Consider the following 22,721-nt stretch of genomic DNA (forward strand, 5'->3'; position numbering starts at 1 on the left):
CTCATCTTATAAGCTTCCTGAGGGCAGAGGCTGTGCCTGTCTTCCTGACTCATTTATTTGTTCATTCCTTCAACAAATATTTACTGAGCACCTACTATGAGCCAGGCATTTTTCTATGCTCTGGGGATACAAGAGTGGATTAAATGCCTCAGGCCTCATGGAACTAAGGGTGGTCAGGGAAGGCTTCTCAGAGGTGACACTTGAGCCAAGTTCATTGATACATCCTTTTGTACCTGGACCATACCTATGTACTGAGTTATGGGAACCGTAATTTTTCAATCGAGTGGCTCATAGGCTGGTTCACACATCAGAGAATCCCTGATGTGTGAACCTCACTAAGGCCATGCATTATTATTTCTCATATCATGTATTATTGTCCCTTTACATTATGCACCCTTACATCTCTTGGTCTGCATTCTTTTTTTTTTAACTAGTTGTTTGAGGATATCGTACATTTCTTAAACATACCAGGTGCTTTTTTGCTTTTTCACTTTTTCATTTATGGTCTTGGTGCCTGGCACGCTCTTTTCCTTCCTCATCACCCAGATGACTCACTTGTTACTTTGTATTTGGGGTTTTACCTCCCGGAGGAGGTGGTGCCTCTTGCTGCTCTCCTGCCCTGACGCGGCCGTCACAGCGCTCATCGTGCCGATGTACACCGCCAGGAGAACACAAGCATGCAACGTGCACCGAGTGTTTCTGGTTGGCCACTCACCATTCTAAGAGCTTTATTGTATTAAATCATTCAACCTTCACAGCAATTTTATGCGATAGGTGCCATTTTTATCCTTATTTTTACCAGTGAGGAAATCGGGAGTCAGAGAGGTTAGATTTCAATCCAGGCAGATACCCCGGGCTCTGCACCATCACATTCTACTGCCAACGTCACCTGCAAGGCTGCCTGTATCCCCCAGGGCAGTGTAAGCCCTATGAGGACAGGGACTGTCCCTGCTTCCCCCGACCACCCTGGCACAGGCTTGGCAGGTAGTACATGGTAAATCATTAAATGTTTATTGAGTGAATGAAGGAATGAATGAATGCATTTATGAATATCACCCAGCTGAACAATTGTTTAGATGCCAAAACACTGCCCTTCCTTCACCAAGGAGGCAGCTCCATTCTCTTACTTCTGCTCTGGCCTCCCTGGGATTCTCTTTGTCCCCCACAAGCATTTACTGCTCTGGGTGGAAGGGAGTGGTATTACTAGCCAACCAGAGCAAGTATATTAAAGCAGGGTCCCACTTCCCTGTGGTGTCTGGGTTTTGGCACAAGGCTGAGTTCTGCAGAAACACTCTGTCTACTCTCGCTTCAAGCAAACCCAGCAGACCAAGGAGTTCTGAGATGGGTCAGCTGGAAGGGCTGCGGTAGCAGCTGTCCATCTAAGAGACCAAGGTTAACTTCTCAGGACCTCAGGTTAGGGAGTGCATTGGGAAAATCTCACAGTGACCAAGTCCCTGGTTCTGGCCCGGCAGTGATCATAATTTTGACAGTGTCCAGATAGGCAGGAATCGGCGTAGATGGCAGATCACCTTGTTTGGCCACCAGCAGTTTAACGAGTGGGGCACAGAAGATCTAAGTTGGGGGATGGTTAGACGGTGATAATAAGATCAGGGTCAGGGATGGGAGACCTCTGTGAGCTACTTGACTTCGCTGTCTGCTTTGGTGACGGACCAAATTTGTACTTCTGGTCAGCTGTCAGGCAACACTTGGTCACAGAGAGACTTTGTTTGTGAGGATCCTCACTAGTGGGAAGGGACAAGGTAGCTGTGCACTGCCAATCACTGTGATGGGAGAAGCACAAGACCTGGGAGAGGACAGACCTAGATCAAACCTATGTTTGTGTCACCGCAACTGTGTCATTTAACCCCTTTGAGTCTGTTTCTCAGCTATAAAAATGGAATATTTACACATCAGATGATTGTAACGATTTTAAAAAGTGCCTAACCCAATGCCTGTCACATAACAAGTATATATGGTGTTCTTTTATTTTTTCCTATTTATTTCCTATTTAAATACAGCACCTGGATATGGGGGCTTCATCAATATTTGTTGTTGGGTGAACGAAAGAGGGGCCAGGCCAGTTCAGGCAAACTGAAAGGTGTTTCTGATCGAATCCGAGGAGCATTCATTCCGGGCTGCCGCGCCGTGTCCATCCCCACCGCAGGCCCTCAGGTGGGACGCCCTCTACTGGAGACGCCGCAGCATGCTCGGTCTCTTGGGTGACCTGCCTGAGACTGCCTAGATGTGGCTCATTCTGAGAAACCTTCCTTCAGTCCTGATTCACCATTTCTTTCCTTGTACTGTTTCTGCACTCCGCACAGACCTCATTGTTCTGAAAATATACTTACAACAGACAGGCTCTTACATGGCTGCCGGCTCCTGGGGGCTGGGCGGGGGCGCGGCAGCTCTTACACTTCAGTAGCTCCAGCCCCGGCCTAGTGCCTGGCCGCCTGACACCCACCAGGCCCTCCACGGACATGTGGTGCTGATGGACTTAGGGTCGTGTCCGGGACTGGTTTTCTAATCAGGAACTTTCACTTCTGCCCTGTCTCACTCTCTTTCTCTCTAGCTGTATTTATATTTATTTTTCTTTCTGTCTGTAAAATGTGAGGTGGAGGATAGAAGGTAAGAGTTTTGATCAAAATGTCTGGCTCTGTCACTTGTGAACAGTGTAAACTTAGTCAAGTTATAGAATTCCTCTCAGTTTGGTTATCTGGAGAATGGGAACAATCATAGTACCGGCATCTGGAGTTTTGAGGGTAAATGAATTAATGTATGTGAGACTTGTGGAGACAAAGCCTGGCCCATAATAAGTGCTCAATACGTGCTCTACTATTGCATGTTGGAAACAGCACTTTAAGACCTCTAGAGTCAGAACCTTGAGCTGGAGCTCCTGGTCTCGTGTCTTACTGGCCACGTGCCCTTGGCCAGGTTGCCCATGTGAGTGTATTTCCTCATTTGCAAGGTGGGACTAGGGCTCGCATTGACCTCATGGGGTGAAGGAAAGCAGATCATGAGGAATCACTAATAGATCCTCAGTGAGTGTTGTTGCTGCTATTATTTTATGGTGCTTTAAACTTATCGAAGCAGTTGTGAGTTGTGACCCTCATGATAATTCTGCGAGCCTAGGACAGACAGCTTTCTGACCATCTGATAGGTGACACAACCAATGTAGGGACTGAGTGGCTCGCCCACGTTTCTTAGTGACGTAGCAGCGGTGCCAGGAGCGGGACCCCTGTTTTCTAGCTCCTAGTCCCACGTTCTTTCCATCGACAAGGCCAGCTCCTTCCATGGAAAGCGGCTCCTGAGACTTGACCTAGAGTCCAGGGGGACGAGGTGGTGCATCAAGAATCAGGCTGCCGTGCAACTGTTCCCGGTGGTGAACTGGGGGACTGTTGTGTGTTGGGGGGCGTTGTTTAGAATGCACCAGCCTCTTCTCCACCTGTCCATGCCGGGAGGGGGCAGATTAGGAAGGGGTCCTTTGTTCTGGTTGTGGACTCGAACGTCACCCAACACCTTGTCATAGGCCTTTTAGGGCTCTCTGGGGCCCTGCAGGTGGTCTGCAGAGGGACTGAAAAAGCAATTGGGGTGATGGTGGGAGGGTTGGAGGGAAGTTTTGGGCAATTTCTTTGCAAACTTGAAGGAAGGAAAATGATGACCTCCTATGTTCTCGGCTATTGAATATTCCAGGGTTTAACTTTTATCATCATGGGCCCTGGAATGTTCAAACGGAACACACTGGGGATGGCTGACTTCTTCCATCAGGTCACTGAGCTAAAAGAATTTTAGCTTCATCTTTGCTCTCCACCTGATGATTGCTGGGCCTTGCACACGCTGGTTACATGCTGATGTGGTTAATCCTGAGGCCAACGAGAGGTTTAGAGGTGCATTTTTTTCCCCAATAGGAAAGGCAGGAGGCAGATGTTAAGGGGTTAAGAAGCAAATGGGTTCCTGCCACCGACTCACTGTGTAAGCTCCCTTCTTCGTGCTGGCTTGTGGTCTTCTTTGCCTCTTCCAACTCTTCTTCCTTCTCCGAATGAGAAAGCACACGTGTTTGCCCCAGTGCAGATTTCTAGTTGCTTGTTTTTGAATGCCGGAGACTGACTGAGTGATTGCTGTGTTTAGGGTGATTCTTTTTTTTAGCTGATACATTTTATTGTCGGACTTTCTTTGCACCAACAACGATTTCACGTAGCTGTCTGTAAGGGATAAGGCAATGTTTTTTCTTGGTGGGTGGACTTAGTTGGCCTCAGTTTTTACAAGTTTTCCAGATAAAAATAAAATGCCAAGACCAGATTAGTGTTCTTTTGGTCATAAATGCTGATTTAGCAGTGCCTTTTTCAAGCCACCATTATAAACTTGGGATAAAATATGCGTGTTTGATTAAAGCCTCAGCATTTCACATCAGGGTCCTTTAAGGATTCACTCATGTGTTCTACATTTCAGCAGCACAGCATCTCCCCTCAAAGGGTGATTTTAATAAAATCCCAGGGAGCTGTGATGCCCGTCCCTTGCAGTTGAGTGATATCCTCTGGGTAAGCCGATGGCTTGTACGGAGCAGCAGGCCTTGGAGGACATGGCAGCGTGGGCTTCTTAGAATCCAACAAGCTGTTGAAAAGGTGGCAAGTCAGCTTCCAAGTAGCTGCTAGTGTCAGCTGGGAAAGGGACTGACTTCTAGATGCCACCCACTAAGCAAATCAGCAGCACTGGGCGGAAGGAGATGATGACTGTGAAGGGCCCTGGGCGGTCCCTGGCACAGAGCAGGGAACTCGTGCAACGTGGGGGTGGCTACCGCTGGCTGGGGCCTGAGCGCCTTGGTTCCGGTATGTCCTTTGTACAGGGTAAAGGCGACGGGGCTATTCTGGGGTCTCTGGCAAATTCTTCCCACTCTGGATCTCCCTGTACATCTATGTGCTGAGGGTGGTGGACTAGTGTAGGGGCTTTTCTTGGGGGCTCACAGACAGGCTGCAGGGCGCCTGTGGAGCCGTTAAATCCTGGCCACTCTCGTTCATGTATGTGTTCTGGGGAGCATTCTTGACTCCAGTATGTGAAGGACCACTGTCCACTGAGACTCTCTGACGCCTGCGTAACTTACAAGATCTGTGATGTCAGCTCTCTAGGGTCCCGTCTGAGAAGTGGGCCGCTGGTGTTCACAAAGTGAGCATAGGTGGTGCACAGGTGCACGCTCGTTATATGCATGGGTATGTGTTTATTTTAGTGTTAGAAGCAATAATTGGGACATTAAAACTGGTATTTCCTAAATAGTGGGTTTTTTTTTTTTTTTGGAGGAGGCAAAAGGTGCCCTGGATAAATGTTAAGTGAGCAATTTGACATTTGCTCATTTGTACAAAGGTGGGTTGATGGTCAAGTTTGAGAAACCACGATTGGACCCAATCCCCCACCTGGTACCCCAGGAGCTGAATCTCAGAGGAGCAGAGCAAAGGCCACTGAGGGAGGTGACAGGGAACTTAGGACAACGACCCCCTGGTCTTCATGTATCCTGGTATCACAGCTCTCTCCGAGTCAGAGAAGTTTCTCTCTCGGGTCTCCCCCAGGAACGCGGCCCCAGTCAGGCCGACAACCCTGCTCAGAGAGGCTGCCTGGGCTGCCCACAGGCATGGCTGGCACAGAGGGTCTCTCTGCAGGGAAGATGAGAAATGCTGGGAAGAAAGTCCTGTCTTCAGCTGCATGCCACTTCCATTTTGAGATGTACTTTTTCATATTTTAATGTTTCTGAAATTGGGCGGCATCTTACAAAATTGTGTTCACTAGAGTAGATAGTTACTTCCTTGCCCCAAAGCCGTTATTAAATGGTTAGTAGCTGAGCATTGGAATATGGTTCTTTTACTATTTTTTCTCTCTTCCTAAACAAATTACACTTGAAAGCTAGGACTTGTAATAAATATACAAACCGAAAGAAAAATCTCTCTTAAAAAGAAAAATTCTCATTTCAAGCAATTTCCCTACCCACTAAACGGAAGTTCAGGGAAAGGAGGCACCATGACAGGTACCGGGGACACCGAGCCCAGACCGAGCTTTCTGGTACCTCCCCCCTCCTCCTCACGGCTCCCCTTTGAATTCACTGTGTCACCTCCTTAGAGGCGTGACAGTAGAATCTTCTGGAAGTGTGAAGTCTGAATCTTCAACTTGGGGGAAGGATGAACCAGCCTCCAGAGGTTCAAGCACACTTTACCCCAACATCAAAGCTTCCCTTTCCCCCCCAACCATATTCCACTTTTGCAGGAAGAGAGCCCTCTGGTCTGTTTTTCTAGATGGCAAGCTTGGGGAGCTTACAAGTGCTTGACTGGACTTTACAAATCAGCATTTTCATTGGCTGTGTTTGTTCTAGCTATAGTGGGGATGGGCGGATTGTTACTTTTGGTTACCAAACCCAGCAAGAGGGGAGGGGCCTGCAGAGGAGACACACCCAAAAAGGGCAGGCCAGCCTCGCTCAGGGGGCTGGATAATACACAACTGGGACTCGACCTGTAAAAGTCAGTGGAATAAATAAGCTGGAAAAGGGTGCAGAGAAAAAGTGAGGGGATGTGTAGTAAGTAGAGGGTTATAGGGAGCCATTTACAATGACAAAAAGCAAGAGTAACAGAGCAGCAGATGGAACCCGGCCCCGCGTGGCCTTGCCAAGCTCCCTCTGCGAAGCGCCGTGTGGGAAGGGGTCTCCTTCTGTCCCCTGGAGTGTTCCCGGTGTTTCCTAGCCAAGTTCTCCGGCTGTTTCTATGGTGCTTTCAAAAAAAACAACAGTGCAGCCGTGTTGATGTGGTCTTTCCTTTCTCATTCTGCATGCCCTTCACAGCCTCTCGAGATACATCTCTTTGGCTCAGATGAAACTGTTAAAAAGAAAATGGCAAGCCAAAAAAAGTCCTCTGGGGCAGGAGATGCTGAGCTCTGGTTTTCCACAAAACAAGGAGCATTTCTTTAAGAGTAGAGTAAACGGTGTTTATTTTTTTTGTTGAATTTTTCAATCAAAGGGAATTGCTTAATTAAAAAAAAATCTCTTTTTGCTTTAAATACTACAGACAACCTCATTTCATCTCAGCAGACACCTAGAAACAAAACACTGGACCCACCAGAGAAAACGGGGCAATAAAAGCATGAGAAATTCAGGTCAACTATGGAAGAATTACTGTTAGCCGGCAGCTCTCAATTCTAAACAGAAGTGTCCCGGGACCTATTGGCTTGGACCAAAGTTTCTTGGAACTGGGGATCTGGGAAAGTTGGACTCCTTTTAATTCTATCCCACTTGCTTTCTGTGTAGGGAAATTAAAGTCAATGCATCAAATGAAGACCCAAAGAAACATTTAAAAACATGTTGGACTAGTATCAGTATGTGAGATTATTAAGGAATAATAACTTGTCCTCCTAGTTAACCTTGTCCTGGAATATATATAGGTTATTTGTGGCCGCCACTGCTATAATATTTTCTGAAGGATGCCAAGCTGTATGCAAGATCTTTTTGCTAAAGTCCAGGCTGTCGACACTGATCTCATCTTTCCTCCGCTTGCCCCCCACGCACACTTTCCGTGGCTTCAGGATTGCTCGAGGCTTGCTGTTTTCCCTCGAGGCCTCCAGGGTGACATCGCGCTTGGTGTTTCGGTCGAACATCCTGAAGAAGTTGTTGTAGGAGCCGGTCATGATGACGCTGTAAGGCAGAGAGGGAACAGGAAGCTGCTGAGTGCTATGGGGAAGGGCAGCAGCACGCCCCTGTGGTGTCAGCAAACGCTGCTGCTCTGTGCCTGCTTATGGCACCGTATGTGTTATTAAACACGAATAACCAAACAGATTCTATAGTGGGACTTCTGACTTCCTTTGGAGTCAGAGCGACAAGCCCTTGGGCTGGGCTTGGAAGCAAGGATCCTGATGACCCTGCTTGTTAATTACTTTTGTTCTGTGGATCCCTTCTGGTTCCCGGCTCACTAAAGGAGTAGTTTGAAGGATCCCTGCCCCACCTACCCAATGCAGGGGGTTGTGCGGCTGAAGCAAGGTTAGGGAAGCAGGAGAACCTTGGAAACAATGACGCATTGTGTGTGTGTGTGTGTGTGTGTGTGTGTGTGTGTTTCAGGCTGACCACCACAGCATTCTGGCCAGCACCCGGGACAAAGGCTGGCAGTATGGCTCGCTGCCCTGGGCACGTCCTCCCCCTGCTAAGCACCGGCTCTGAATTTGGCCTTTTTAGAAAATTTATCTGAAAAATGAATGTCATCATGGTCTCATTTGGGAAGACAGTAACTAAATTCACATTTTGAAAAGATTTGGGATGGGGAAGTAAGATTTCCTAGTGGACTGATGGATGATTTCTGCATTATGCAAAAGTTATCCATTCTCGGGCGTATCTACAATTGGTCAGGAGAGCAGTGACTGCCAAGAGCCTCTGGAGGCAAGGGACTGAAGCATGAATGGTGACAGGCTGCAGGGAGGTGGTGCTCCTGGTGGCTGCCCTCCGAGGAGCTGCTGAAGCTCTGACAGGCTGGTTAGAATGGCGGAGCCCGGCATCTCATCACTTTCTGTGACTTGTGTATGTGACAAGACTGGACCACAGGGACGGGGTAAGCCCTGGGGCACCCCGTCGACTGTGCCAAGCAAAGTCATCAAGGGCTGGATGTTGTTGCTCTGGCCCAGGAAGCCGCTGCGTCTGTGTCGCAGAGGGAGCTGTTACTGCCGTGTCGGGGGGGGGGGGGGGGGGGGGGGGGGGCGGGGAGGGGGGGGGCTGGGTGCTTTACCCCGACACTCACTCCAACTTCCGTTATCTGCTGGAGGAGATTTACATATGAGAACTGAGGAGCCTGGTGCAGTGTCACCCTGCTAGTGAGCGACAGAGTCGGGCCTGAGCCACCTGGCCTCCCTGCTTCCCACAGTCAGGGCCTGGCTTGCTCTTAAACAGTAAGAAAAAGTCTTTGTAGGGAAAATAAATGTCCTCGACCTTATCTGACCCAAGAATAACGTTTTCCAATTGTGATGTTATGGACAGAAAGTCCATCTTAAGGGTTCAAACTCAAAACTTGTTACTGTTGTCCCTACTGCTGACCGTATACGAGCCTGGGCAGGTTATTGCGCCTCGTCGAGCCTCAGTTTCCTCACCTGTAAAATGGGATGATGGCAACAGCTCTGTCGGATCACTGGCAGGATTAACTAACAATGTGCATGAAGGTGCTGGTACATAATAGGGGCTTAATAAGTGCAGTGTTTGAATCTAGGCTAAGACAGAGGGGGAGTGAGAGCAATGACCACACACATAATAGTATCTATATAATTAGCAATAAATAATTAAATAACGGGGCTGGAGCTAGCTTCTTTTCCCTGTGGGGGCTTCTGTTCACACATCACAATTGCTTTGCTCCCCCCTTCCCCAGACTGTACTGACTGGGTGGTGTGACTGGGGTCCTCTGCCATGTGATGATTCCTCCCAGGCCTGCTGAGTGGAGGGCTCCTTGGTTCACGGCAGAGAACACAAAACAAGGGGCTGAGACAGCGTGCGCTCACTAAAGGCGCGGACCTCTGAGTGCTTTGCCACCACTGAGTCTCTGTGCTTCCAAGCGCTGCTGTATTGGTGGGGCCGCCACCATCAGGGACCAGCCCCTGGTAGCCCGTGCCGAGTTCTCCAGGAAGTCAGACAACCATCTGTATTTGTCACACTCAAAATGAACTATTGGGAGGTAATATGATGTATCGTTGAAATCAAAGGCCTTAAAACAGGCATAAATCACGTTGAGGGAATGTGATAGATGAGGCCGTCTAGAATTCGGCTAATGAACCACTGGGGCCTTTGGCCAAGCCTACGCTCACGGCTTTAAGAAATAATTTTTGATCTAGAAAATCTGCAGCCGTGTGAACTCTGCATGCTGGAAGTTGCTGGTGGATTATTGCTGGTCCCCATTTGAGGCGTGTTGGCCTGGCTCACTCCGGCGCTGTCCTGTGTGCACAACATGGGATTTCTCTTTGAGGTCAAGTGGTCAGCTGCACTTGTACCCTGTCCTTCTTCCCAGGCCTGACCACAGGGCCATCCAGTGACCATACGAGGTGTCCCTGCCGGGCCTTAGCACCTGACCTTGACATCCCTTTGGCTGCCGCCCAGGGCCTCTGCCAGGAGAGGCCCCACCTTCGGGAGGCTTCCAGCCACAGAGCCCTTCTTACCTGTCAGAGCCATTCCAAACACACTCGAACTTATCAAAAATGCAGTCGTTTTCATAGAGGGAGCACAGTTTGCTGCGGAGGTAGTCATGAACCTGAGGAAGAAATACATCAACAGGGTCAGTTATTTTAGAAAATGATGATTTCTGTGAATATGCCCTCTTTTAACGTGAGATGTGAATTCGTTCAGTGTAAATGTGCCTCGATCCAGATGGTCCCCATCTGAATCCAGGCTCGGCCCTTTCCAGCTGTGGGGTGCTAGGGTGGCTGGGAAGCTGCTTACACGGCTAGATGACTCAAACAAGCGTGCACAGGTGCCCAGTGGCCCGGAGCAGGGCCCATCAAGGGGCAGATTCCTATCGTAAACAGGTGTCAGAGGACGCCATTGAGACAACAAGCATGTACCGAGCGACTGCTGTGTGCTTGGGATGGAGCAGTGAACAAGACACCTTGCGTGCTCCCCAGTGTGGGGCAGATGACCAGGTCACATGGGCCCCTTGTTCTGAGGACAGGGAGGAGACTTCTCGCAGAGCACCCCCGAATCTGCTGTGCTGTGACACGTCAGAGTGTGAGGGCAAAGGCGGGCAGCCCGGGGATGACCCGGATGGTAGGTGATCGCTCGGACCAGGGCGAGAGCTGTGGCGGCGGGAAGTGATCGGATTCTTGGCATGTCTGAGGGAGAACTGAGAGGACTTGTGGATGGATCAACTATGGAATGAGGAGAGAAAAACAGGAGTCAAGGATGGCTCGTGGATCTTTCTCTGGAGCAGGTGGAAGGTGGAGTTGCCACGCTCATGTCCGGGTCAGATGATTGGGAGGTGTCTGTGCGAGTGGGCCGTGGAGTGCATGCTGATGTGGGGGGTGCTGTCCCAGGGCAAGTGGCAGCTCTCCCTTGGCTGTTTCTATTTTTCAACGAAATATGGAGCAAGCTTATCTGCTGAGAGATGGGGGAGGGGACAGGATGGTTGGGAAACAGCACAGAATTGCTAGGGGGCACAGAGGGCCCCTTGAAATGGCTGGGTATGAATTTTAATGAGACTGGTTAGCATGGCTGGGTGTTTTTCCCCAGCTACAGTTAAGCAACTCAGGTGTGGATGCTGAGTAGGCAGCTGAGTAAGGCTCAGAGGGCGGTACCCTGGGCTCAGTTTTCCTCTGAGGCTAAGCCTTCCTGAGCCCAGTAGGAAGGAGTGGTAATAAGAAGTGAACACAGTATGCTCGCTTGTTGTTATTAGCCAGGTTCTTTATCCATACAATCTCATTTCATCTCTAAGACCATCTTAGGATGCAGGGACTGTCATTCGCATCATTTTAATGGAGCGCTAACTGCTGGGTATGACGTCATGTGGCCAAGATCACACAGGAAAGGAAATGACAGAATGGGAACCGAACGCTGGTGTTCGGGTTCTGGAGCACCCACTCTTGATGGCTCTAGCAGTCTGCCTCCCCCGCTTGTTCTGCCTCATGAGCCTTGCCTTCCAGGGGGCCTCAGTCCTGCACAGAAGCTACGGTAATGAACTGAGATGAGGCCAAGAGGGAGACAGAACTGGGGGAAGGTACAGGGATGTTAGGAAAAGCCTTGTTTCACTTTGTTTTGATTTAGAGTGACGGTTCAATCTCCCTTTTCTTGCAGCCGGGGCCCCCTCTCCTCTCTCAGTTCGAGTTTGCTGGATGCGGACCTCACAGGCTCAGATGTGTGCTTAATACTGGACGAAGAAGGTAAGGCTCATTCCATGTTGCATCACATGTTTGGGGTATTTGAAGGCTGAGTGGTTGGACAGTGTATTTCTAACTCTGCAAATTAATCTCCTCCACTTGGCTCTCTTGTTCCCCCATGGTTCTGGGCCTTGCCAGGGCATCTGCTCCAGTGCTGTGGTGACAAGGACATCGTCTGTGACAGGGCTGCTGGTGGGGGAAGGGGGGTGCAGGGGTGAGGTTGTGTTCTGTGCTTCCTCTCTCTGCTATGAATGAATTCGCTCTCCTTCCTTTCCTACCACCTTTTGGGCATCCCGGAGGTGGTTCAGAAGGCCATTTCTGTTTGTAGGGGTGAAAACCTTGGGTGGTTGTTAAGAGCCACTCAAGTGGGCGGATGCTGGTCTTGACCAGGGGCCATATAGTAAATATATACGCTTTGTGGGCCATCTGGCCCCTGTTACAACCCTTCAGCTCTGCCCTTGTGATGGACAAGTCGTCACAGGTAATACAGTACTACATAAACAAGTGAGCAGGGGTTGTGTTCCAGTAAAACTTTATTTATGACAAAGGGTGGCTACAGACAGGACTGGCCTCTGGGTCACAGTGCTGTTTGCCCTGGTCTTGACTGTTCTGCTCCCCACCTGCCGTACACCCCCAAGCAGCAGACTTTTCTCGGGAGAAGGTGATGGAGTTGAGGCATGAGCCTTTCTTCTGGTGGTTGGAAGGTGCTGACCTCAAAAATTTGTCTCATTTCTAGAAAGAAAACCTGATTCTGGCCTTTTCCTGCCTCTGTCACCAACTTGCTTCTGGACTGTGTGTAACAGAGGTGGAGAGGGAGGGCAATGGGAGGGGAAGGAGGCCAGGGGGCACTGGATGCCAAACGAGGCACCCGGGGCCTCCAGCTCTCCTGTTGAGGGAGCAGACGAGCAACATAGATTCTTATCCTCCTCTCCCTCTCTCCCTTCCTCTCACCTGGCACAGGGCCCTTTTAAGGCAAGGCACACAGGTGAGTAGTCTAAGGAGGCAGAAATAAGTTGTGAAAACCCTTGGTTAAGCAGGTTTCTATGATGCAGCACTTCTCAGAGACCCACAGTGGTCCAAGAATTGTAAAATGTGAGAGAGGGATAGAATGTTCTTTGACTTCATGATGATCACCCAGCTTTCTTTTTTGGAGAAGCACCAAATAATGTATTAAAATAATTAGGATTCTGACAAGGCCAGGCCCAGGCTGCCCTCTTCATGGTGAACCTCTCCTGCTCCCTCACCTTTCATCTTTAGCGTCGTGTTCATAGAAACCCCACAGGTGAGCAGTGTCAAAATGTGCCTGCTTTGGAAGCGTGGGCCTATTAGCAGGAGCCACACCTACCAAGAACTCCATAAATAATTTTTTTTAAATGTATTTTTCAATGACAGTTGGCATGCAATATTACATTAGTTCCAGGTGTACAACATTGTGATTAGACATTTACATGCCTTACGAAATGATCACCCTGGTAAGTCTGGTACCCATCTGACACCACACGTAGTCATTGCAATACTGCTGACTGTATTTCCTATGCTGTTCTTTACGACCCTGTGACTATCCATAAATGCCTGAAGGATGAAAGTCAGGAAGGATTCAGGGGAAAACCTGGTCTGAACCATGATTTCCTCCTCCCCGGCACTGAAGTTCTGGGAAGCTCCTGCCTGCCCCCCATCGAGGACCCTGAAGGTAAAGAACGTTTACTATGAAGGTACGCTGTGTTTATGTCCTCTTATTAAGTAAACGAGATGCACCTGTCTCTGTCAGAGGTGAGAATAAGGTTAAGACACATGAGAAACATCTAGAAAACATCAGGGCAACAGTGAACTTAAAACACATCCTACTTGATGCTTCTCCCTTCATGTTCCAAATGTTCTTTCTTTTCTGTGTTCCTATTTGCTCGTGTTTGGCCTTTTAGACTAAGTTGAGTCTCACCACACAGTGGTTCTCAGTTATGTACTTAATCATGAGGCTCGCAAGACTCAGCCCTATTGGTTGGTTCTTATATTTCAGGGGTTGACAAACTTTTCCCATCAAGGGTCAGAGAGTAAGGATTTTAAGTTTTGTGGGACACACGGCCTCTGTCACAGCCACGTGACTTTGCCCCTGTGGCACACAGCAGCACAAGGTGTGGCTGTGTTTCAATCAAACTTTATTTACAAAATGGTGGAGGGGGCTGGATTGGGCCCGTAAGTCACCAGTTGCAGCCCCTGTTCTAGAGGAAACCTTACAAAGAGCTAGTGATATTTAAGTCCACAGCTTCTTATTTGTCGAAACAATGCCAAGCTCAGCCGACATGTGCAGACACCTAGCAGGAGCATTCCCCATCTCCCAGCCGGGGCAGGCGTCAGTAATTCACGATGGGACTCCTGCCCACGGGACCAGGCCTCACAGTCTCAGTGTTCTGGTCAGTCAGTCAGCATTGTTTACCACCTTTCCTACAGTACATAAATTTAACTAACTTGCTTTAACATATGACATCTAAAGTTAAAATCTGGTGATATTTCATTTCAATACATGTGCTCTGATACCTATTTCTTAGCATGCGGCAAAGTAGATTTTCAAGTCTACCGCTAGCTCCAAGTGGTTTAAGAAACATGATCTTAAAATGTTGATTATTCCAAATTCCTGCTAGGTAGCTGTGTTCTAAAAGCCCTCCCCTAAAATGAAAGGACCAGTTGTGCTCACCACCCTGTCACCTGAATCTACTTTCCCCTAATCAAGGCTCTCCAGCAGGCCACCCTCTGCCACCTGCACACCAGTTCCCGCCGCCTTTGCTTTCTTGTGTGACCACTGGATGCTCAGTCTGTGCTGCTGGAAGACGACCCTCACGGTGGCCGCAGCCCGGGGTGAAGATGAAGGAGGGTGAGTGAGGGCTTGGGGCTGTGGGGTTGGACCCTTAAATCTCAGTATGCTTTGGGGGACAGTCAGATCCCCAGTATACAGGGGATGCTCTTTGAACCTCGGGGTAACCAATCTACGTCAACTACATATGTGGTCTTGAATCCTGGCTCCTAGACCTCTTGACAGCTGCCTCTGGAACTCGAGCATCGAAGCCCTTGCTGTCCTCAACCTCCACTCTGCGCTTTTCCTTCTCCTGATTGAAAGATCTGCTTTTCCTGAGGCCACTCACATGGTGACTGCGCTTTTGTTCTCCTTCACAGGGTGGGCTCCTTGGTCTTCTAGAAAATTGTTCCTGCCTATAGTCCTCAGCCAACAAACTTGGCTTCCTGATACCCGTCCTTTTTACAGTCACCAAAAACTCTGAGTCCCTCTGCTCATTCCTTGGAGCAATTCTAGCACCTCGCTCTCTCTCCTGTCACTATTCCTGCCATCATTCTTTAGTGACTCAAACACCCTGTTCTCACGGTTACTTGGCCTCATTATTTTCAGTGAATTTTGTCCTGCTTGTAACTGTGTATCCCTTTAACAAGTAATTCTCTATTGCTACTCCCTGATTTACTAATTCTTCAAATCCACTGATCTGGCCACTTTCCTCTGTTATTTTTCTCCTTACCTACCTTAGCTTCAGTGGTCCATCATTCCAATCACTCCGTATTATATACCTTCAACAAGCTTGCCTTTCTCTTTCTTTCCATTGTACTCATTTGGCAAAACCCCATCACTGGTTAAATCTAACTTCCTGCCCTTCCCTACCTGCACCACGCACGTGAATGAGGCTGGGAAGAATCACACAATCTCACTTTAGGTCAATAATATGAAGCTCAAGTGGAGCCCTGGGCAACCCTACATTTCCCTAGTCAATTCACTCTTTGATGAGTGTTTTAAACTTTTTTTTTTCTCCTCACCCAGCTGACGACCTTCTTTATTTTACTGAGAAAATCAACATAAGAAGAAACTGTCTATGGCAACACCCATCACATCATTCACAAGGCTTCTGCACCTGTAACTACACACTCTCCTTCCTTTGATGGAGGAATTGTCCATCAACCTAAGTAAGGCTGATTCTGCAATGGACTTGTTTCCCTCACGGACTGTTCCTTTAGCCGTCTCCCTCTCCACTGGCTGCTGCTTATCAGCATAAAACTTCCTTAAAGCCATATCCCACTTTTTTCTGTTCCTCTTCAGAACAAAATTTCTTAAGAGTTACCTGCACTCACTATGTTTATATCTTCTATTCACAGTCTGTCTTGACCCCACTCCCGATAGACATCCGTCCATCACCTCACCTCCACCTCTTTCACTCAGGTTACCAAGAATCTCAACAGTAGCTAAATCCAATGGTCAAGTCTCAATCCTTTATTTCATTCAGCAACAGCGCTTGGCAGTTGATGAGTCCCTGCTCCTTGGGACAAGGACATTCCTCTTAATTTTTGTCTTACCTGACTGGCCAGTTCTTCCCAAGCTCCCGTGACAAATCCACTCCTCTACCCAGCGTGGAAACACTGGGGTGCTAGGACACAGTCCCAGACCTGTTCTCTTCTCTCAGCGAGCTCTATCCAGACCCACACCGAGTTGTCTACTTCCCCTTTCTGGTTGTTGAGCCAATTAAACATGTCCAAAACCAGGCTCTTAATGTCTTCATCCATGGAATGGCAACTCAGCTTCACTCAAGACAAACTCCTTGGGAGTGATTTTTGGTACTGCTTTTCCTCGTACATCTCGCATTAAATCTTATTTGCCTTACCTTGGAAATATATCAGGACTCTGGGCATCTCCACTGCTAATACTGTCATCTAAGCTACTGACATGGACACTCCTTGTCGAACACTGCAACAACTTCCTAACTATTCTCTCTCCTCCCCTATTGCCCTTATAGTCTCTCCTCCTTAGCACAGCCAGACTATTTACTTTAAAATGTTAGTCAATGATAAAAATGTTCCAGCATTGGATAGTGGTGATGGTTTCACAACTTTGGGCATGGATTGTACACTACAAAAGGGTAAATGTTATCGTATATGCATTAGATCTCAAAAATGTAAACCAAATTCCTCTGTCTAGAATTTCCCTAGTTTTTTTCTTCTAACCCAAGACATCTTAAAATAAGACTAGTTTATTCCTGCCTCTTGACCTTTGCTTTCATTGTACGCTCACCTGGAATTAGCTTCTTCAAATCCTTTCCACCTAATCTTCCTCTTTAAAAAACAAGCCCAGCATTCTAAACCCCTTCTCCTTTTGTCAGTAAGTCTACAAACCACCTGGGTGATTCTTAAGCCCAAAACCTTCATGAAGTCTTTCTGACTCCTTCCCCCACCCCCAAGCAGTTAGCAAACCTCCTAGACTCTCCAATCACCCTCCTTCTCTCCATCCACCATTCTAGCACAACTGGTCACCATCACCCCTTCTCTAAATTCCTTCAACCTGTTTGGCAAATCACACTGTGAAACTCATGGTAAAAACAAAAATTCCTAATACCATTTCCTGTGTAGGACTTAATAGCTCTCCATTGTATTCAGCCCGAAGACAGACAAACTAACCTAACCTACTGCCCAGGGCCTCCGTCTGCAAGCCCTTCCTCCTTCTGGCCCTCGGTTCTATGTTCCAGGAGTAAAGAACTCCTTTCTGAACACACCACGTTTCTCTTGATTCCAGGCCTGTCAACATACTATTGCAAGAGTACAACTCTGCTGGCTAGTTCACGGTTGTCAAGACTTGGCTGAAGGGTCACTTCCTCAGGAAAGCCTATCTCACCACAGTGGTCCTCAGTGTCATCTTTTATCACTGCACGTTCAGTGCCCTGCTGGTCACCTCCCTTCTCTACCAGACTGTCAGCTCCAGGACAGAAGGACCACATCTATCTGGCTCCCCTCTGAGTCCATGGTATCCACCGCATAGCAAGTGCTCAGGTGATAAGGGTTAAGCTCTAGCCCCTCCCTATGTGCCCTCGTCTTAAACCCAATGGCACCCACAGGCTGTACCATTTTGGGTTTTCTGTGTTGTAATGAGCCTTTGCAGGCAGAGGCTGACTTGGAAGCCCACAGAGGAAGTGTGCAATACACCCATGGGTGGGGGTGGTCTGTACCTGGTAAGTCTCGATGGGGCGGCTTTCCATGTTGAGATCCCAGACTTTCACGGTCAGATAGTCCCTGGTCATGATATACCTCCCACTGTGGCTGAACTTCACATCCGAAATGGAAGAGATAATTTCAGAGAAAAACGACCTGTTGCTTGGATCTTCCGGCTCTTCAAAAACTGCAGAACCAAAGCAAAACAAGACGAATTGAGTGCATGCTTATCAACAGACTCTAATGTGTTTGAGCCAGCTAGAAAGCTGGCGGTCCAACTTGGAGTGGGGCTGGTATCCGCAGTATGTGAGTTGCTCACAGAGAGCCATCAGCAGGAAAAGCTATTTCTGGTTTCTGTATTCTCTGTTCCATCCATTCATGTGGTGCTGACCATTTCTAAGCTCCAGGTCTATGACCTAACTCGGTTTCACAGTTAGTTCCCCTGGTTTCTGGGTGTCACTATACACGCCAAAACCCGGAATCACCTTAGATGCTTGAATACAATTTGTATACCACCAAATGTACTCATTTAAAGCTGATATAGTTCACTGGTTTTTAGGATAACCACATAACCATGCAACCACCACCACACTCTAAATTTAGAATATCTTCATCCACCCCCTCAAAAAAGCCCCATACCCATCAGCAGGTCCCCCCACTCCCTAGCCCTACAGCCCTCAGCCACCACTAATCTACTTTCTGGTTCTGCGACATTACCTGCTCTGGACATTTCACATCAAGTGGTCTTTTGTGCCTGGCTTCTGTTTTCAAGGTCCAGCCCCGTTGTAGCGTGTGTCAGTGCCACATTCCTGTTAACGGCTGAGTCACACTCCATTGTACGGATATGCCACAGTCTCTTTACCAATTCATCAGTTTACAGACACGTGGGTTGTTTCTACTTTTTGGCTACTGTGAATATTCACGTACAAGCTTTTGTGTGGGTATATGCTTTTGTCTCTCCTGGATCACAGTGTTGAACAATGGGGCTTGACTGCCGTGTACTAGTTGTGGGACCTTGGGCGAGTTCCTTAACTGTACTGTGCCTCGGTGTCATCAGCAAACTGTGGCTAAAATGTCTTTTGCATACTGGGTGGGGCCAAAGTAGGTTTACAGTTGTCTTATGGAAAATACAACAACAACAACAATACAAGAATAAAGTATGTTTTGTACACTCACAACTGTAAAAGTCTACGTTGGCCCGATCCAGTACAGCGTCCACGTGCTCTGATACTTCCCCTCTCTCTCAGTAGCTTCAGCTCTGTGGTCTGACATTGAGCCTGTCATAAGCTGCATTTCCCTGTCTTTCCACCTTGACTTTGACTTCTTTGGTTCAAACTGAAGGTATAGAATATATCTTGATGTTTCCATTTCTGTGCTCTGCCTGATCATTCCCCTTCTTCATCAAATTCTGCTCTATTCAAATGCTCATCTTTTACATATTATTTTAGCCCCAAATGATCTTTTCTTTTTTCTGAAGCCCCATCATACTTAGTCTGGCTCCTTCATTTAGCGTGTGCTCAGGGACTCTCACAATGAACCTGTAATTTCTCACATCATTGTTTAATAATCCATGGCTTTGTCTCATCTCAACTAGGATGTGAGCTGGAAGGTAGGATTTTGGTTTTCCTTATCTTTGAACTGAGACTCTTATGCACAAATATTTAATAAATATTTGTTGCTTGATTGGAACCAAAGCTAGATAAATTAATGAATTCTTTGCCTCCTGAGTGCAGAACATATATGATGTCAATATTCATTTTGGACCCCCAACTATGGCAACTGAGAATGGTCTGCTTAGTAAGTGTTTGGTCCAGCCTAAGACCGTGACACCAAACCCGCCTGCAGATTCCCGCGTGAGCTCGTCCTCCAGAGCTTCCCCTCTCCTGCCTGCTCAGTGCGCACTCCTGGTCACGAAGTCCATGCAGAAAACCTTAGAATACAGAGTCCTCTTTCAAATCATGCTAAATTAAGCCACCATCCAAGCCAAAAACACTTCTTTTCACAGAACCATTCAAGAGAACAAAACAACTGATCAATCAGAATTGAACTTGAGAATTAAAGAAACCCACTGAAACAGAAAAACAGGAGCTCATTCTAGTCTCTGACCCAGTGTCTCAGTCAGTGGCCTTATCTTTTGTATTCTGATCAAGGGTTGATGAAGGCCCCGCCCTGGATTCTGATGGAATCCTCATAGTTGAGAACTACGTTTTCACATTCATTTGGATTTAAGGCGATCTCATTAGGACTGGGGACTTGGAAACACCAAGCACACCCCATGCAAAGCACGTCTTAAGAGAGAGGCTTGGTCACCTGGCATAGGAGCAGCAAGGATGGCTTGAGGCAGCAAGTGGGAGGGGCTTAAGCTGCTCTGGAGTGCCTCAGTTCCTGCCTGTCACTTACCAGCGGTTGACCTTTTCTTTACCACCCTGAAATGTAGTTTTCCCAGCTGTAGAAAGGGGGCGCATGTGGCCTGGCACATATGCTTGGCACATGGTTGGTTCTCAACAAATGTCAGTTGCTCTTTTGACCATCACTAGCACGCACTGCTTTTGTATTGGCCAGTCCCATTTCACTCATCAGGAATCTTGAGACTTTGGGACCTAAGACTGCAGAACCTGTGGACTATTTAAATCACATAAAGAATGTTTATAAGGAGTCTCTTCTCCAAACACTCGACCTATAGGGGGCCAATGTAGCAACATTGCAAAGCCTCAAAATGTCACTCCCTCCCCGAATATGGAGGTGAAATAAGATTAATTCTTTAATAACTCCATCACACATTATACATATTCTGTCCTCTGCCCCACATAGGATAACACACCAGCACAGCACCTTGTAGTTCATGACACGTCTATGCCTATCAAAGTTTTAATATAAACTCCATGAATTCTCTTCATTCATTTAGCAACATTTAGTAGTGTTAATAATCATTGTACTATCTATGTGAAGCTTATTATATTCTAGGCCATGTACTTTACATATTCTATCTCATTTAATCCTTGTAACAATACTATTGAATGGGATTGATAGTTTATTTTACAGATGTGGAAAACTAAGGCACAGAGAGGTTTTGTAACCTGCCCAAGGACACACAGCTAGAGCCGTGTTTTGAATTAAGGTCTGACTTCAAAGTCTTTGTCCTTAATCATGATGGAATTCTGCTTTTTACCAGGGAGACCTTATTTTAGGAGCTCTAAGAAGAATCCAGAGTAGAATCTACATGGAACTGTGGAATTGTAAAGCTGGGAAGGCTCCACATGACTAGTTCTACGCTGTCCTTTTTATACCCAGTCCACTTCAGACACCTAAGGAGCGTGGTTTCTGCACCAAGTGCTCACGAGTCTGAGCCCTTCAACAGCACTGGCAGGTGCAAGTGGGAACCCCAGGACTCTGCAGGACCCTGCGGAGCCTCTCACCCCTCAGCTCTAACCCTTGTGGCCTTTAGCAATGAGACCACCTTTCCTCTCACTGTCCCTCTTCCTCAGTTTATATGAATAGACACTTACTGCATTTTCTTGATTTGTCTTCCCTAATAGAATGTAAACTCTACAGGGGCAGGATTTTTTCTTTCTGGTCTATTTTGTTCTGCTATATTCCCTGGAACAGAGGAGGTGCTCAGTATATGTTACATGAATAAATATTTACAGCCATTTTAATTTTAAATGAAAATAATACCAAGACACATCATAATTAACAGGCCAAAGGTTAAAGATAGAGAGAGAATCCTAAAAGCAGCAGAAGAGCAGACAGTTACCTAAAAAGGAGTGCCCATAAGACAGACTGTCAGCTGATTTCACAAAAGAAACTTTGCAGGCTAGAAGGGACTGGTAAGAAGTATTCAAAGTGATGAAAAGCAAGGACCTACAACTTAGAACACTACTCTACCCAGCAAAGCTATCGTTTAGAATGGAAGGGCAGATAAAGTGCTTCCCAGACAAGGTAAGGCTAAAAGAGTTCATCATCACCACACCATTAGTACATGAAATATTAAAAGGACTTAAGAAAAAGATCAAAACTATGAACATTAAAATGGCAATAAATTCACAACTATCAACAATTGAATTTAAAAAACTAAGCAACACACAGAACAGTAATAGAATCATAGATATGGAGATCATTTGGAGGGTTATCATTTGGGAGGGGGAAAGAGTAGAATGGGGGAAGAGGTATGGGGAATTGGAAGTACAAATTGGTAGGTTCAGGATAGACGGGGGGATGTTAAGAACAGTATAGGAAATGGGAGAAGCCAAAGAACTTATATACACGATCCATGGACATGAACTAAGGGGGGGATGCTGGAGGGAATGGGGGTACTGGATGGAGAGGGACAAAGGAGGAAAATTGGGACAACTGTAATAGCATAATAAAACATTAAAAATAACTATTAAAAAGTAATACCTCTCATGATTAAATAGCTCCTAAAAAAAGCTATCTGAGCAATTCTTTATTCACTGCCAATTTGTTTCTTTTAGGTTCTTGAAAAGTATGGAAAAAAATACATTGCAAATGAAGTCATCTGTATTTCAAGGCTCATACTAATTCGGACTGAGCAATCAGTGGTTAGCTATTTAAGTGTATCTTTTGCACAAGTGCACACATGCACAGCACTTAGCACATACAAATAAAAGTATTTGTTTTATTGGATGGATGCAGGCCAGGCCCTGCACTAAGGGACAAGGACACACAGAACAAGAAAGATCCAGACCTACCCTCATTGTGCTCAGAGGGTTCAGGAAGGGACAAATGTTAAACAACTGTACAACCTTCATTACAGATGAATGGGATTTTACCACATTAATGGGGGAATAAAGGTGCTGGGAACCAGTGGGTGGAATGCAAATGAAACATTGCTGTGTGTTCCATGTAAGTTACTGAACAGGTGGTACAAAAGTATCTAC

The 22,721-nt window shown here is 47.1% G+C and overlaps 1 protein-coding gene across 7 annotated transcripts in view; it reads right to left on the reverse strand.

Annotated features, from left to right (window-relative positions):
• Positions 1-6,932: 6,932 nt before the first annotated feature.
• Positions 6,933-22,721, reverse strand: part of PPP2R2B (protein phosphatase 2 regulatory subunit Bbeta) — a 484,254-nt gene continuing 468,465 nt past the window's right edge. For all 7 annotated transcript variants that reach the window (XM_028527613.2, XM_028527615.2, XM_028527612.2 and 4 more), the window contains 3 exons: positions 17,841-18,010; positions 10,147-10,238; positions 6,933-7,657 (listed from right to left, as the gene is read on the reverse strand). In XM_028527613.2, coding sequence (XP_028383414.1) covers positions 7,378-7,657; positions 10,147-10,238; positions 17,841-18,010 — 542 coding nt within the window. In that variant the 3' untranslated portion in view covers positions 6,933-7,377. The remainder of the gene's footprint in view (positions 7,658-10,146; positions 10,239-17,840; positions 18,011-22,721) is intronic.

The sequence above is a fragment of the Phyllostomus discolor genome, chromosome 13, assembly GCF_004126475.2.
Source record: "Phyllostomus discolor isolate MPI-MPIP mPhyDis1 chromosome 13, mPhyDis1.pri.v3, whole genome shotgun sequence".
Taxonomy (NCBI): domain Eukaryota; kingdom Metazoa; phylum Chordata; class Mammalia; order Chiroptera; family Phyllostomidae; genus Phyllostomus; species Phyllostomus discolor.